Below are 18,204 nucleotides of genomic sequence, written 5' to 3'. Positions count from 1 at the left end.
TAAAACTCTTGTATGATGAAGTAGGGCATGCATTTACAAAGAGAACAAAGCAATTTGAAACATGGAGATACAAGTTTCTGCCACTGGCAGGTAAAATACATTCAGCACTTTCCTCTTGGACTGGTTCAAACCACAAACACGCTTGGTAACACACAGTACATGCCTGTTGAAGGTGGAGTGCTCCACCACTTAACTCTATACTTGGTCCACTCTTTTTTTCCCCTCTACACTAATTTCTTAGCCAGTCTACGAACTCACATCGCATCGCATGCTTGGAGAGTTGCTATTTTTGCCTAATGTTCCCTCTAGTATAGTGGCCCTAGGGTTCATTTGGTTAAGATCACAGTCCTAGAATGTAATTCTGCCAGCACCTTCCTCATGTGCCTGCCTTTCACCAGATCTGCCTCTCAACTTTTGAATATAACAAACAAACAATAAACTAAACAAAATGAAAATAAATACACCCCCACCAACCTCCTTAAAGGAGTACGTAGTTCACCCAAAAAAAGGTGTATGTTCTATCAATTACACACCCCATGAAGCTTTGAATTCATGGACGTTTTATTGTTTTTGTCACATTCCTAAACCAATAATTTGATAACCGGCGAGTCACCAAATTATTGGCTTAGGAATCCGTTAAGACAGTGGTTCTCAACCTTTTCAGACTGAGACCCCCAGAATATTCATATTTGGGGGGTCCCCACCCTGACGAGCACTAAAAGTTGAGGCATTACATTTTGTATATGGTTCTATTGTGAAAATAGCAGATCTACATGTGTTGCGAGGCGTTGTGAGCATGTAGATTGGCTATTTTCACAATTTCTGCCTCTATTATATATGGGTTAGGTATTAAAAAGTCCTTAAATTGTCACTTTAGAAATGTGCAGATACCCTCTATACACTTAAACAGTGTTGCACACCCCCCCCCCCCCCCCCCCCCAGGTTGAGAACCACTGCGTTAAGACCTCTCACAGCCCTTCTCTTCACCTGGCGTCCATTGTTGCCCTTTGACCCTTGCAGGCTGCAGCGTCCCAGGCTGCCGTTAGGTGTGGTCCCACAGCTGCTGATGATCTGGAGCTGCTTCTCAGCGCGGTCCGCCCTGTCCAGTAGCTCCTCAATGAACTGCTGCAGACGCACCTTGGCGTTGGCCTCGCGCGCAGCCGTCTCCTGCAGGAACTGGTCAATCTGGGCCACTTCTCTGAGCACGAAAAGACAAAAAAAACGCTGATATTAGTAGGGATGAATACGCTTTTTGTGGCATTTCTGCTCCTCGCCACAAAGTGAAAACACATCGCTTGCAACAAGAAGCCCATAGGTTACACAGTAAAATCCTTTGTGTATAAAAATGTACACTTACAGGTCCATTTGATTACAATTTTACACTTTACATTTGACCACGCTTTTACACATTTCATTTCAGACACATTCTGCACCTATATCAAATATGCTTGTAACTGATACAAGTATATTTGATATATTTGCTTGTCACCTTGTGTAAACGTGAAGAGATTCTGCATTCTGCTGGAAACAAGATACATCTGATACATTTGATAGTATCAAATGTATGTATCAGATGTATCTTGTTTCCATACAACGAAACAACTGCTTTCAGGAGTTGTGTGACTACTAATGCATTTATTTCATGAGCAATTGTTACCCAAATTAAATGTCTCTCAGTTGGAGTTTTGATATAGCGTCCCTCCAAAATAGTTTGATGTTCTATTACATAAATTAATCAATTTCAGCATCAATGAATTTAGTCTTGCCATCTATTCTTGAATTTCCACCAATCCACTGCATCTGCTTCAAATGCAGAACGCGTCTAGAGGGCAGTTCCATTCACTGATTGCTTAATTACTGTAACAGCTACCTTGGTGAATTTGATGTTAATTCCACACATCTTACCAACACAATTTGCACTGTGCCTTTGATGCTCTTAAATCTGGCCCTCGGAGTTAAATGAACCCTGAGCATTTTACTGTGTAGGTGGTAACTGGTTGAGCTGCCAGGCCACCACAACTGGATATTTATATACAGCTGATGTGTTATATAACCAAATCCCACCAGATTCTTTCTGTCGTGATCTTTCTGTCAGTGCTGTTATAGAAATCTCTATTTCTCATGCAAAATGTTAGTAGTCTGTAGGCACTGCAGATACGATTTAAGATCACTGAAGTTCCTACTGTATAGTGATAGTGTATTTCTACCCCCACACACACACAATCTTCCTGTACATCATTCTTTTCTCCCCACCCAATCTAAACAGATCGCTAGCTGTACGTCTCATCCTCCTTTGGATGTCTTTCCCCCTCATGCTCGTTAAAGTGGGACCACATTCCAGAATTCCCAGAAGGCCAGAGTCTTCCAGAGAGTCTGTCATTGTCTCCTTTATCTCTGTTTTCAAGTGTTTTCTGTGTCCTTATAGACAGTGGGCAGGCCTCCTAGCTGTCTAAGCAATGTAGTCAGGAATGCTTAATAAGGTCTTGTGACGTCGTGTCGGCTGAAGAGAGCCAGAGAGGAATGGCTACAAGGTCAGCTTTCAAGACAAAAGACTCTGGACATCAGTAAGGTACAGTACAGTATGCAGACAGATAATAGGGTAGAGAGAAGAATAGAGGCATCTCTTTTGTTGGTTTTAACAAGCTCATGTCATAGATTTCTTCTCTTAAATGTTTCTCCTAGTTTTTCCTTTAAGTAAAACAAACAACAACCCTAACTCAAACGTCCAAGTGGATTACTCGTCTTAATGCGTCTTATGTTTTCTGTATATTTTCCAGTGTGAATATGGATTGTGTTTGATGGCTTGCTGCAAACCACATCTCCCACTAGGGACAATAAAGTAATGGATGTGAATTTGTTTTAATGTGAGAAAACTGAAGCGGTGTCCTAACAGCCTGAAGTGGTTTCCTCAACATCGACATCTGGTGAGATTCTTTTGTTGGTGGCTTTTTGCTACTTATAGTCATCTCACCTGTGCCCATTATTTGTTTATTTCCTATGTTTCAGTGGAAAATAATATCTCACTGTACATTCATCACTTTGCTTCAGTTCTATTATAGTATTGCACAAAGTGCCATTACTGTACATCTTGCCCATTTGTCAATGCTGCAGTTCGCTACTGTAAATATTGTGAGTGTTCGCACCATGGAAGATCAGAAATGGGCTAGAAATAGTTTGGTCAAGAGTTCCTTTCCTGTCTTCAAGCACAGATCTCTTTAAAACAATTAAGAAGTGGTTGATTAAAGGTGAAATATACATTTGCTGCCAAAAGCACCCACGTGCGCACAAGCACACACAGGCACACAAACACACGGGCACACACACGCACACGCACACACACACACACACACACACACACACTCAGGTAATCAGATGGAGTTGGGGACGTCTGTAAGTGGCTTTGTGTGATCCTACTGTACGGTATGCGATGCCTTATAGTGCCTGTCTGTCTCTGTAACTATACATTATGATAAGGGATTTATGACAGGTTTGACATTGTTAGGCTGTGAGGAGTTTCCTCATTCTCTCAGTCAAACATGCTCTGGCCTCTCTCTCTCTATGATTGTGTGTGTGTGCGCTCGCAGGCGTGTGTGTGTGCGTGTGTGCGTGCGTGCATGTGATCGTGCATGCTCGTTTATTCACCCTTCAATTGGCTCCCACTAGAGCCCCGTCTTCTTAATGCCACTCCTGCTGCATTTATGACTATTACCCCCCCATATAGGATTATGGGTTTTCAGAAAGAAAGAATCAGGGGTTACCATTGACAATTCTATCAGCACAAGGGGATCCCAAGAATAACTACTGCTTTCTTTGCTTTCCAGGAAGGATTGTGGACCTTGTCAGTCTTGAATTACAGATGAGGTAGCTTGTAGTACTATGGTGTTCAACAGTAAATTGAACATGCAGTACACGAATCACTGGGTGTAGCAGAGCTGCTTGTGATACAACGGCATGCCGGGTCCAACTGCCACAGTGATTTAAACAAAATGAGCAGCTGTTGCACATTTCACATACATTTATACCTATCATGCTACTGTGGGGCTGGCACAAAATATTTTCTGATGGAGGCCCACAGCCAAATACATATTAATTTGCGGTTCCTCAGTCCATACATAAACCAGTAAGACTCCCTAATCGGGAGATAAGCGACCGTAGGTCGCTTATCTCCACAAATAGGGCAAAAATTTGTTTTTCCAAAATCTTCCTGATCCATGTTGATGACATGAGTGTAGACATACTGTGTAGTGATTTTCGTGATTTTAGGGCAAAATCTGTAGGAGCAGTGTCCAAAAATGTGTTTTTAAAAATCGGCCTGAAGGTGGCGCTATATGGGACAGATTCATGTTGATGGGATGAGTGTAGACATACTGTGTACCGATTTGCGTGATTTTAGGGCAACATTTTTAGGAGCAGTGTCCAAAAATGTGTTTTGCAAGAATCGGCCTCATGGTGGCGCTAGAAGAGGGCCATGTGAGAAATGAGGGGTGGGGTCTCCACGCCGCCGAGGCGGACGAATAGGTACCGGCCCCGGCTCTCCCGGTCGCTCCTAGCCGGAGTTACGGCATTTTATGTGAGCTGCAGTGTAGGGGGTCCTCCACTGGGGGCGCCACCACTTTTGCATCCGTTCTGGAGCACCAGGAGTCGGTGGTCCCCGGGAATTCCCCGTGAGCAGCCCCGTTGGAGTGGTCATTTGGTCATTTTTGCACATTTGGTCATTTTTTACATCTGGGGGTCCCCCAGGGACCTGTAGCTCCGGGGGTCCTTGGAGGTTGTAGTTTGGCAGGTAAGGAGTGTGCGTGCAAAATGTGGCATGGATGGGGGCAACGGTTGTGGAGATATGAGCAGGGCAAAAGTGTGACGTGTGACGTGACTCACGGACGGACATTTTTTTACACCTGGGGGTCCCCCAGGGACCTGGGGGTCCCTGGAGCTCCGGGGGTCCTTGGAGGTTGTAGTTTGGCAGGTAAGGAGTGTGTGTGCAAAATTTGGCATGGATGGGGGCAACGGTTGTGGAGATATGAGCAGGGCAAAAGTGTGACGTGTGACGTGTGACTCACTCACTGACTGACGGACGGACAGCCGGTGGAGGTTTTGGTAGTATAAAAACCACTGCCACGGAGCAGTTCTTTTTTGTGTCGGTGCCTTCAATAATCTGTCATGACGTGCAACAGTTATTTTATGGGATGCAAGCATTTAACCATTGTTACCACCACTGTGTGAGAGAAAGCAAGAAAAACACATAAAATGTTTGTTACACTACAGCTTGAGGGATTCATACCAAAGTGAAACAGACAAACATAACATAAAGTGATTTTGGACATCTATCTGGCTGCGCCTCTGCCAACTAAAATAGTGAGTCATGAGCAGTCGGCTCACTATTTGGCAATTGCCCTGGTACAAGCGGTCAGGCGGTGTGCTGTGGTCATTGACACCCAAATTTGCAGTGCGCTGTGATTTGCAAACGACACACTGAGCCTTTCCTCCCACATCGGCACACTGTGAGTCGCCAAAAGACCGAACACGCTGGCACCACTGCGGCTCAGGAATACAGTCGCCCCAAAACAGGGCCCTTAGTTTTCCTTAGAATGTACTTTATGCGCGCTGTAATAGTTCATGGGACATAGTGAATGTATTGTCATACAGTTTAACAATGTGCACAATTAAATAATGATGCTTTCAAAAATCAGTGAGAATGATCACAATGAACAATTTGTGTTCAGGACACATTTATAATTTTAGCCATAATCACAGAGCTATCTGTAATAATAATATAGTATATCTTGACTTATACTATCTTATTATTTATACTACAAGGGGTATATATTTTACTAAATCCTACAATGCAGATTTGGATAAACACAGGTATACTCACTTCCAACAAAACTCTTATAACTAATCAATGTCTTAATTCATGAATAAGTAGGATAGGCTTCTACAAGCTTTCAGCTTCAGCCTATTCCTTTTGATCACATGTAACAATGACTAAGTGGATGTATGACTTGTAAAAATGTGAGTGATCAAATACACTAACCTAAACTAAACTAAACTAAAAACTTTAACTGATTTAAAAGTGTAACAGAGTCAGACTGTTGTTTTCATTCCCATAGGGGGACGCTGCACCATGTTAATGCCTGGCAGTAAGGCAACATGAAAACTGAACTATCTCTCAGAGAGAAGGGAAACCAGAGTAGAGAGACGGAAGTAGTGAGGAAGAACGGGGGGGGGGGGAGAAAGACGAAAATAGAAAGACTCTACCGTCAGATCAAGGAAGACGACGTGTCCAGAGAAAGATCTGACGCTAGGCCAGAGGAAGTGAAAATCAGAACAGACACTGTGAAAGAGGATAGACAGACAGACAAAGGAAGTGACAGACAGGAGAAGGCGATCGTTCTGTGTGATGATCCTGTTACAAAAGCACACCTCCGTCTCAGCGCATCACTCACATGGTTCCCCACCAACACCTTGGACAAACACAGTTGAGCCAGGAGGTGACAATAGTGTGCACGTTTACCCAGACAAGCCCTTGGGGTTGTCACACCGTTTTATATGTTGTTTAAGTTGCGCAAATACGAATACATGACAACATTTTCACATCTATGATATTATCTCATTTTTCTAACATGAACAAATGCTTAGGCACATGCATGTGTCTGTGAATGCACCCAAGCATGTGACTGACTGTCTGCCTGCCTGCCTGCCTGCCTGCATGCGTGCATATGTATATGCATAAGAATACATACTGTAATGTGACAGTTATTTTCATGGCCAGTTGGTCTCTGCGTATTTAAAATGCAGTCAATCACAAGCTGATGGTGCGTTTAGAAACACAGCCAATGAGGGAAAAATGTGAGGTAAAGCTTTCCCTGCATGGCTGTATATGAAGTTAATGGTCGTCCACACACCAAGAATGATAACTATAATGATAATGATGTGAGCATCCATAGCGAGGCACGATAATGGTAAACATGATTAACATGAGTGATGTGATGAAATGATCGTTCACCACTGTCGTCATTATAGTTGTGGTGTGGACTATACTACACCATCGACTTGAGGTACAGTAGAATCATTTTAAAAATGACATATTTATACAGAAGTTATCGAGTAATCAAAGCTGCACAATCCATCTTGCCATGTCATTATTCCATAAATGGAAATAACATAAATACATACTGTGTATACAGCAATGGTGCAAGCTACATATTGGCTACTGCAGTCACATACAGTATGGGATAACAGTATAACCAAGCTAATTTCACTTTCACTGTCACTTGACAGGCAAGGGCATTTCAGCACACTCAAACTTCACAGCGATAAAAGGCATAATGAGTAATGCACATCTAAGTGTTCATTTGGATCGTTGGTTCAGTTTCCTCTCAGCTTTGTCATCGTCACTGACTATTAATTCAAAATGATTCCCAAATATTACTATTCATCAGAATGGAGCTGATTGCTAGAAAGGCTTTTATGTGAGGAGCGCCATTGTTTGCAATTAGTAACCATCTTGATTTGGCAAGACGATCCAGGCGCTACAAAGGTGATCCAAATCTGTGAATGGGTGTTGTGTAAATGGTAAATTGTCCATTTACAGTATACTGTATCTTTATCCAACGCACTTTACAATGATTGTGCATTACATTCACCAATTCACACACACATTCATACACCGATAGCAGAGGAAACCATGTAAGGCACCAATTAGGGGTTCAGTGTCATGCTCAAGGACACTTTGACACTAACTCTGCTACTGCTGCCCGTTGTGTTATTCCATTATCACTTATTATAACAGAACTTGTAAGTGACATTTTCAGCACTTTAATTAGGTGCTAATTATGATTAGATTGGTTTGGAGAATTCATGTTATGTCTCATAACAAGTTGATGGAGGGACTGTAGAGTTACTTATATTAATTATACTAATTTGGTGTTACTGCCTCATGCCCAGGAAACTATTTGCAGCATGGTGCAGAAAGGATGTCAATATCATGTTTGTACACATGTACATCATGCACAATGAAAGGATGTCAATATCATGTACACATGTAGCTCATGTACAATGCATAGAATCATATATATGCAGCGCTTTGAGCTGCATTTCAGGTCATGAATGGTGCTATACAAATAAAGTTGTATTATTATTATTATTATTATTATATCTGCTCAGTACAGGAGGACAGGATGCAGGGACACAGCAACGTGCCGGGTCTTAGCTCAAGCCTGGTGGGTTTAGGAAACACGCATATTATGCTGCGTGTATTATTGTAATGGATCAGTAGGTAGTAGGTATAGTATTGCTTTGCACTAAGAGCACTATATACCGGTACACTTTCATACTTAAGATTATTGAGAGAGGCGTTTCCGCGAGGCGGGTCTTAGCTCAAGCCTGGTGGGTTTAGGAAACACACATATTTAATAGATGAAAAGAAGAAAAACATAGTGATGCATTCATTGACCTCCATTCCCAAAGCTGTCCAGGGCTGACGTTCGTGACTGGCTTCCCAAGGAGCCACTAGTCCAGGTATTTGCTCCAATCAATCAGGGAAGAGTAAATACTGTATGTCATAGAGTGATGGTTGACATTCTCTCTCTCTCTCTCGCTCTCTGTCTCTGTCTCTGTCTCTGTCTCTGTCTCTCTCTCTCTCTCTCTCTCTCTCTCTCTCTCTCTCTCTCTGATAGCCTCCTTGATTTGTGTAACAAAACATCTTTCTTTCTTTCTTTTTTCCCTTTACAATATTTAGTTTTGTGTTATATAATCTTTTTCCCACTGTAATTAGGATTCCAAATCAAACTTTATGAATATAGCCACGGTGCAAGCATTTTGTGCTTCAATGCTCAAATTGCATCGCCTAAATGGCACAAATGTACTATTTATGCGATGCAACTGTTAGAAAATGACATGATGTATTTGATTTTTGATGTATGAACTTAAAGTCAAAAGTTAAGGGACAAAATCCATTACAGTTGTAAAATAAAATGTACTGACCATCTTATATATACATTCCTCCTATTGCCGCATCCCACTTCCAAGCCCATTCACGCCCCGTTTACATCGACTTCAACTCATAGGTAGTCGTCTAGGACGTAAGGAATACCGCCCCTAGCGCTATCATTCGCCCCCCGTCGCCATGGTGACAGCCCTCCATTGGCTCATTCCCAGCTATGGGACCGGCGGATCCAATTTCAACAGAGGGGGGCGTAGCCACACACACACACACACACGCACACACGCACGCACGCACACACACACACACACACACACAGCCCCAAGAGAGCGCAGCCCCTCCGAGAGTGCAGAAGCGCGCGTGGAGAGAGAGAGAGAGAGAAAGAGAGAGAGAGAGAGAGAGAGAGAGAGAGAGAGAGAGAGAGAGAGAGAGAGGCACGTGCCCCTCACAGGCACAGTCAGTGAGGGGAGGATGGGGGGGTGGAGAGTAGAGAGAGTAGAGAGAGTGAGCGGAGGGCAGTGTATTGAATTACAACAGAGGGAGGTGTGTCGTGTTTTCCACCGAACGTGAAGCCAGTTACACAACATTTGGTTACCCGTCGAATTATGTTCCACCTCTGCCTGGATCCTGCTATGCATTCACAGAGCTTTTCCTGTTAACAACGTGGCGAGGGGGGATAGACAGGAGCGCCGCTTGCGGCGCGACTTTCTAGTTCTATAAAAAATTAAAAAGAAGAAGAGAGAAAAAAAAGGTCACAGGTTTGATTATTACAACAGCCATGCGTCCTGTCCAAGTGTCACTGAACAAAATACTGAACCACTATCAGCCCACTTGTATTAGGTTGCACTGGAGAGAAGCATGTGGTGGCAAAGGAATAGTGTAATTTATAGTGTAAATAAACCAGACATGCAGCTATATTACATTACTACTGTAGGTGTGCGTGAACAAAGCCGCATGGACGAACCCGGCTGCTTGCAGGCATGTTGTTGAAGTGACTCTTTACGTCTGCTTTGACCAAATGAAAACCATGGTCTTTCCTTCAGTCAGGATTGCAGGCTAGGGGTACAACAGTTCATCAAACTAATCAATTGGGGCGGCAGTGGCTCAGGAGGTACAGTATAGAGCAGCCTTGAGCAAGACACTGAAACCCTAATTGCTCCCGACGAGCACATTGGTGCCTCGCCTTGCATGGTTTCCTCTGCCGTTGGTGTATGAATGTGTGTGAATGGGTGAATTTAATGCGAATTGTACATTTACAGTTTATTTATTTTTATTTAACTGATAACAAAAACATCTATTTTCAAACATACAGATAATAGCATATCTAAAAGCTCACAGCGTGTTGCAAGGCAACAGGGTTGTGAGCTTGTAGATCAGTTCCTTTCTTAGTATTCCCAAAATAGGAAGGCACGGGTTCATGTGGTTAACGCGGGTCACATTTTGCTTAGCTCATTCTGCCTCGTCAGTACAGCAGCATCAACCGTGGCTATTGATATGCTAATGCTGCACAGTCCATACTAACTCCCTCTGATCCCCTTTCCCTCGATCACTGCTGTTAATGAGGCCAACTCTCGGTCTCTCTCTCTCTGGCTTGACAGCATCACTTTGTATTCTGGAACACTATCTCAATGAGAAATGGGGTTGTTTCCATGGTAGCCTCAGTAGGAGTAGTAGTGAAACCTCTGCATGTGCTTCCACTTTAGAAAACAGACTCAAATTAATTCCAGAATAAGATGTGCAGCACCAAATAATATGAATATATAATATAATAATACTGAAGAACTGCTACTGAAGGTTATAACTTTTGGTCATGAAACAGGACCATTTTAGAGAATGTTGTAATTCTGTGCCTTTGGCTGAGACCTTGCAGGTAGTATAAAGTACCGCTCTGTCGGTCTGTCCGCTGCTCAGTCTGTCCAGAATCAGTTCTGGTGCAAATCAAAAGCTGCTCGCAGCTTATCATGGATTACATACTTGTTTGTCAGCCAACAAATACTTCTTCAAAATAAGTATTGGACAGCACCCTTCAACTGTAAGGCTCTTGTTAAGTCCCTTTTTGCATTTCATGCTACTATCCAAGCTGCACACAGTAGTGAAACAGCAGGGCTCAAACCCAATTCATACAGCAAAGTAGGGATGGGACGATACGCGATATTATCGTTTATCGTGATAAAAAACACTCACAATAATCGTATCGTGGAGATTGAATTTATCGTGATATCGTCCTCCGTCATGCACAGGGATCAATTCACCTTTTATTTGCCGAGCTGCATATCCGGTACCACTTAAACCCTCTATAATTGGTAAAAAGTACCTAATATACGTACTTGATACAGTTCTTTTTCACTCTCTATCAAATGTCTTTGCCAAAAAATAGCCGATCTACAAGCTCACAATGCGTCGCAATCAGCTTTTTTTTTTTTTTTATGTTCCGCCCCAAGATAATGGATTTTGATTATTGCGATAATATCGTATATCGCAATAATCGTGATGTTCATATCGTCCCATCCCTACAGCAAAGGCTGCTGAACATTCAGCATCCATGATGGTCTTTTTCCATCTGTGAGACTCTCTCTATTGCAGTCTGAATGAGCTCACTGTTCAGCTGCCAGCTTTCCTTTAGAGACTCAGACGCAGACACAAACTGGGGCTTCGGGCGTTACTTGGAAGCAGTCTATGATCTGTAACTGTTAATTCCTACTATTATAATATTAGCATTATTGAACCTTTAAAATCCATTTAGGCCTAGAATTATTTAATGATTTAACTATGAGTGCCGCACTGTGAGCTTGTATATCTGCTATTTTTTTAATAGTTAAAGCATCAAATAATAATACACAATAATGCATACCCGGTCTAAATGGGTTAAAATAATGAACAATACAGGGAGGGGATGGCATTGCATCAATGGTATTTATCTGTACCCTACATGTGTGTATCTACTGCAGGTGAGACATACACAGCACTGCTCTCATTGTCACTGTTCTCAGGGACACAGAATGAGGACAGTAAAATAGGGTAGATGGCACGCCAACACTTCCCACAACAAATGGGCTAAAGTCTCCCGATGGTATTCTAAATTATCCAACACTTACTGTTGTAGATGTGGCGTTCATTAACGCACGCACGCACGCACGCACACACACACAAACACACACACACACACACACACACACACACACACACACACACACACACACACACACACTCAGGGAGACATTGTACACTGTACAGTACAGTGGAGAGTGTGTGCAGTACTGTGCTCTGTGTCAGTGGTTGTGGTTGATTTGTGATTAGAAGCTGTGCCCTGAGGAGTGTCTGACTGTCTGTGGGCTGGTGATGACGTTTAGCCCTGATAACAAACTGAAATAGTATAAGAAAATAGAAGAAAACCAGAGGGAAGAGGAAGGCTGGCCTCATCAAAGATTAACCTGAACCCTAGCATCCCCATCCTGAGCATGTCATAACAGGCCAGTGGTTCTCAACCTGTGGGTCGGGACCCCCAGGGGGGGTCACCAAATTATTTTGGGGGGTCCCCAGATGATTAACTTAATGTGCAACATTGTTTTCTCACTCGCAACGCGAGGCGTTGTGAGCATGTAGATCGGCCATTTTTCACAATTGAACCGTGTTATACAACATTTTATTCCTCAACTCTTAGTACTCGTCAGGATGGGGGGGGGGGGGTCCCCAGTTAAAATATGATTATTTTGGGGGTCACAGTCTGAAAAGGTTGAGAACCACTGTAATAGGCAAACATTTGGCGGGGCAGTCCGCTGAACGTGTTTCCGCCACCCCCACTGTGTGTGTGTGTGCGTGCGTGCACGTGTGACAGCGGGTGCGTGTAAAAAACACTTTATCTTAACACAACAAGACCATTCTGAGCATAACCCGTACATAAATAACCTCCAATCTATAGTGCTATTCACACATGAAGCAACAAGGCATCTTCACAGAGAGAGAGACAGAGAGAGAGAGAGAGATTTATCTGTGAGAAGCTGTGGATCCAGCTGCACAGTGAAATCCTCAGTATAAATGTATCACTGTGAGTGTGCATGGATGGACCCATACAGGTCCATTTGGTTCCGTTTGTACACTCTCAGAGTTATGCTGAATGCTGAAGGCAGAGAGTCCTGAGCAGCTTGAGCAGCTTGAGCAGGCAGACATCCCTCTTAGGGCATACAGATACTGGGAAGGAACAGACGGGCAGATGCAGCTAACATCTGGCAGGCCAACAATGCCAACATCAGGTGAAGTTAGCCAGTAGGAGGAAGGTAGTAAATGATGCTATCATGTCTAACTATTTTGTGAGCGTGTATTTACACGTGTGCGCGTCATAAATGCCCAGTATTCAGTGGTCATCAACACGGTCTGCACATGGTCAAATGTGTCGTGGCAAGACTTGTCCAATGTCTTTGGCAAATTCTTGATTTTGAGGAAAAAAAACATTTCTTTTTTCATTATGTTCTTATTTTGTTCAAGTAATGTGCAATGAAAGACCAAATTATTGAAATCCCATGCTGTAGTGTAGAGTACAGTGGCAGACTTTCCAGTCTCCAGGTTTTAGGTAGAACACTGATTAAATTAATGCAGAAATACTATCGTAACTAGAAAAGCGTAATATAACTTGGATGTATTTATAATTTCAAAATGTATAGCACGTTATGTGTAGCACACTATGTGGTAATATTGACCCCTCATGTCTGTAGCAAAATGCATTTTGAGGAAAATGTCCATAACAAGCTGGCGTGGTGATGACACCTGCCAATGTTGCTTAGCGTGATGTGTGATTGTGTGTATTTGTGCCGAGATGTGCGTTTCATCAGAATTAATTTCCATTCTGTTTCACTGCCACTGTTGTTTTAAACTGTCTTGCGCCGTTACATTCCATCATCGCATTCTAAGGACGCTGATTGGCCCAGTTGGTATTCCAGCTGAGAAAACAACACCAAACAACACCAAACCCCTGAGATCCTAATCCAGATTCAGAGACTGGAGCCAGGTCAGTGTTTCATGAAGAATACAAGAAGAGTCGCCAGAAAGAAACTCGCCTGGGCTGATGGTTTATGCCTTTTGATTTAATGATTAAGGTATTTATTAGAAGTTTTGGATAGGAAAAGGTACAGTTTCATGACAGTACAGTTCAGGTAAGGCAAGGCTTATTTGTTATTTTCCATTTAGATCCTTAATATCCTTATATACCTCTGCAAACTATGCCTAATACGGTTAAACCTAACCTTATTCCTAACCTTAACCTCAGTAAAACGGTGCCAAAACCTAACCCTATTCCTAATCTTAACCTCAGAAAGGTATGCGTGGGGCGCCCGCTGGCCTGGTGGTCAAGGCGCGTACTACATACTAGGCTATGATGCCTGCTGGCGTCGCCGGTTCGATTCCCGATCCGGACGACCTTTGACACATGTCATTCCCCATCTCTCTCCCCGTTTCCTGTCAGTCTACTATCCTATCAAATAGCAGGCATAAAAAGCCCAAAAACAGACCTTAAAAAAGAAAAAAAAAAAGAAAAAAAGGATATGCGTGATCCTAAAGTTATTTCTATCGTGATTCTCATTAAAACAAATACAAGAATAAAAATCCTGGTGAGTTTCTTTCCGGCAACTCTACTGGTTACCTTCATGAACAGTTGAACAGGATCTACAGTTCAGAACATTTGACTTCTGTTCATGATGACTTTGACAACCAGATTGCTTGGCTGAAATTTAAATGATGGATGTTACCCCGAGAGATGCTTTTGGTAGGCTATCTTCTTCCTTTTTGAACTAACAAACCATCCAAACATGCACACAGAAACATAATATCACGTAACATAATCTTGCATCCCAAGTCTTTCTCAACCAGCGGTTTGGGTCAAGGGATGTTTTGTACAAAGAACATCATGAATGAATTCCAGTCGGGTTTTCACTTTCTTGTAGGACCCTGGAATGAAACCAAATGAGGGCCGCTACATGTAAATCAGTGGTTCTCAATTTGTGAGTCGGGACCCTCAGGGGGGGTCGCCAAATTATTTTGGGGGGTCCCCAGATGATTAACTCAATGTGCAACATTGTTTTCTCACTCAACAGTAAACAAACCAACAACAAGTTTAAGTGTATAGAGGGTATCTGCACATTTCTAAAGTGACAATTTAAGGACTTTTTAATACCTCTAAAATGACAAATCAAACATTGGCCAAATTGTAAAATATCAGAGGCTGAAATTGTGAAAATAGCCCATAAACATGCACACAACGCTACGCAACGCGAGGCGTTGTGAGCAAGTAGATTTGCTATTTTCACATAACCGTGTCATACAAAATGTAATGCCTCAATTCATAGTGCTCGTCAGGGTGTGTGTGGGGGGGGGGTCCCCAGTTAAAATATGATTATTTTGGGGGTCGCGGCCTGAAAAGGTTGAGAACCACTGATGTAAATGATGTGAAAAGCACTCACTGCTGCTTGTGGTTCAGCTCCTCCTCCTTGCTGACCAGGTCCTGCTTGAGGCTGGCCAGCATCTCCACGGAGACGTCCACCTGTCGGGACAGCTCCCCTGCCTTGTCCTCCAGCTCCTGTTTCTCCTGGCTGAGACGGTCGCTCTCGTGCTTGGCCCGCTCCAGCTCCGAGCTCTTCCTCTCCAGCTCCACCTGCAGGCGACCCACGCGCGCTGCAATCTTCTGCTCCACCTGCAACACGCAAACAAGCAGAATATACTGGCGGAATAACATAACGGACACAGAACCCTCGCTAAAAGCCCCAGGACAAAAATCCACTCGTACGAGACAGTTTGCCCTCCTGGCCCCCAAGCAGTGGAATAAACTCCCTGTCGCACTTAGAACAACGGACTCACTCGCTAGCTTTCGCCGTGGACTGAAGACTCACCTTTTCAGACTCCACCTAAACCCATAGCACTACAGAAACACTCAATGACCATTACATGAAGCTAGCTAGCATTTGTTTTTAGGTTTTTTAGAATCCTTTTTTCTTTACTGATTATATTGTTTTTTTAGATTGAAATTCATATGCATTTCTTATATTGTTGTTGATGTTCTGACATGTTATCTTGTTTATTATAGTGATGTATTATCTGCTTATTGTAAATCGCTTTGGATTAAAAGCGTCTGCTAAATGCCTAAACTGTAACTAAACTGAAACGGAACAAGTTTCAATTCATCCTTTGTTAGCCTTCTGGTTGGTCCCTGACTGACCAACCAGCAGGCTTGTCCCGCCCTGGTTCCGCCTCTTTTATGTTGAATTAGCTAAAGCATCATTTTTGGAGAAATAAAAACATTTAAAATCATGCTAAGTCACTATACTGCCAGTGCCACTGAGCAGCTCCATTTTACTGAAAACAAGTTTGAAATTAGAATTGAACACACAGAATAACAATATCAGTTTATAGTGGCTTTAAGGCTAGAATCAATGAATTTATGTCCTTGTCTCCTTCTGCTGACGCAGAAAGGTAATTGCAATGATGTCCAAAATATAATAAAGATGTCACTGCATTTAGTAACCAGTCATTTGCACCATCTGCTTCAAATACTTTTAAATCTATACTGTGTAAGTTGCTCAACTTGTGGTCAGTAGCTCTATAGCAAACCTCGGTCGCGTCCGCGTCTTTCGGCCGTTTTTCGGTTCTCACACCCCCGCGTCTGCCTCCACCTCGCCGAGATCTATCTTTTGAGGGGTCCCTGGTTCCTGTGCGTTCAGCCATTCCGGAGATACACTCCTTCACCCATGCTTCACCGTGCACCCGAGTATAGAGACACACGGGAGACTACAAATATGGCCGCCCTAGCGACCCCACTCCAAGATGCGCTGTGATTGGCCGGCAGTGTATAACCCTCGCTGTGATTGGCCGGTAGTATGATGACGTCATTTTGCCGCGAAATTCTCCCCCCCTCACGGCTCATAGAAAACATATAAAGAGAAGGCTTTTGAAGCTGAAAATAACGGAGTGGGGGTTCTAAAACTTTAGCGATTTAACAGTTAGGACCATTTTAAGATTTGTTTTATAAAAAAAGTTACATGGTATAACTTTAAGATAAGGTAAAGATGTATTTACAGCTGAAAGGCATTTCCACTAAACATAATAAAATAATCACCTCTTCGGACAGTTTCTCCAGTCTCTCGTCCAGCTCCAGGCGTTCAAACGCCCTTGCCTTCAGCCTGGCAAGTCCTTCCTCATAAGCTGCCTCGACCGCGCTGGCCGCTACGTTGGCAGCCACCGCCACGGCAGTGCTGCTGGGGTTACCGGCTTGACCGGGGTCCGTGGACGTCATTGCTTTCTTCATTAGAATCTCCCCCAGGGGAAACTCCAGGTTGGGGAGGTACCGGGCAGCGGCGTTGGTGTTTGCCGGGTTCAAGCACAGCTCGTCCGGACAGGGAAGCTCGCGGCAGGGAAAGCGAGAAAACGAAGTGGCGGAAGGTCGCAGGGGCTCAAACGGGTCGTTGTTATTGCCAATGGCGGCCGGGGAGGTGAGGAGGGCGGCTCCCTCAGCCACTAAAGCAGGCAGCAGGGCGGCAGCGTCACACACGCTGTTGGACTTGGAGAGGACGTAGAGTGTCTCGTAGGTGTGGTTGTACTCCAGGTGGGCACGCAGGGACGACAGGCTCCGGAAGCGCTTGTGCTCCCCGCAGCGAGGACAGCGGTAGGGCAGGTCCAAAGAGGCCATTCTGGGCCAAAACCGACCGCCCGGGAGAAGGAGGAGTGCGCGTTGGAGGCGGGCTCTCACGCAGCACAGAGACAGCACCGGTATGAGGGCTCACTGCCCACCCAGCACCAGGTACATCTTCTCATGATGAGAAAAGGAGAGGGGAGGTCAGCAGATAAGGCAGTGTTTAGGGGAAGTTGCTGGGACCCAGAGGCAAGATGGAAGAGTCCCACCTGATCATGTAGTCACACATAGCTGCAAACACCACGGTCGCCCATGATCCTTCTCTTCTGAAAAGGCTCTTTTCTTCTTACTTCTGCCCCTTTCCCTCCGGTTCCTTTGCCTGAGATCCTGAAGAACAGAGCAAATGACAGAGAAATCATTAATGATGCCGAATTGTACTTTGGCTTAAAGGGTCATATCAGAGCTGTTGGTTTACACTACAATATAGGCTATGATTGTGTGCTTTTTAGCAGGAGAACAACTGCTACCTACCTTGCATGATACGTTATAGTCGCAACATGAAATCAATCCGATTTCAGATGAGCACCTTACATAAGCTGTCTTACATCAAGGACAAAGTTTGAAATAAGAGTTAAATTTTACTTTTACATGC

The 18,204-nt window shown here is 43.7% G+C and overlaps 1 protein-coding gene across 1 annotated transcript in view; it reads right to left on the bottom strand.

Annotated features, from left to right (window-relative positions):
* The window catches only part of fbxo41 (F-box protein 41), a gene marked incomplete at both ends in the record, with an annotated part of 51,153 nt that extends 33,544 nt beyond the window's left edge, over positions 1-17,609 (bottom strand). The window contains 3 exons of the mRNA XM_080721509.1: positions 988-1,198; positions 15,391-15,620; positions 17,040-17,609. Of these exons, the coding sequence (XP_080577635.1) occupies positions 988-1,198; positions 15,391-15,620; positions 17,040-17,609 (1,011 nt within the window). The remainder of the gene's footprint in view (positions 1-987; positions 1,199-15,390; positions 15,621-17,039) is intronic.
* Between the last annotated feature and the right edge of the window lie 595 nt (positions 17,610-18,204).

This window comes from Nannobrachium achirus, assembly GCF_963921795.1.
Source record: "Nannobrachium achirus genome assembly, chromosome: 3".
In the NCBI taxonomy this organism is placed as follows: Eukaryota; Metazoa; Chordata; class Actinopteri; order Myctophiformes; family Myctophidae; genus Nannobrachium; species Nannobrachium achirus.
Note: the sequence above shows the minus strand (reverse complement) of the source record. Positions and strands in the feature narration are given on the sequence as shown.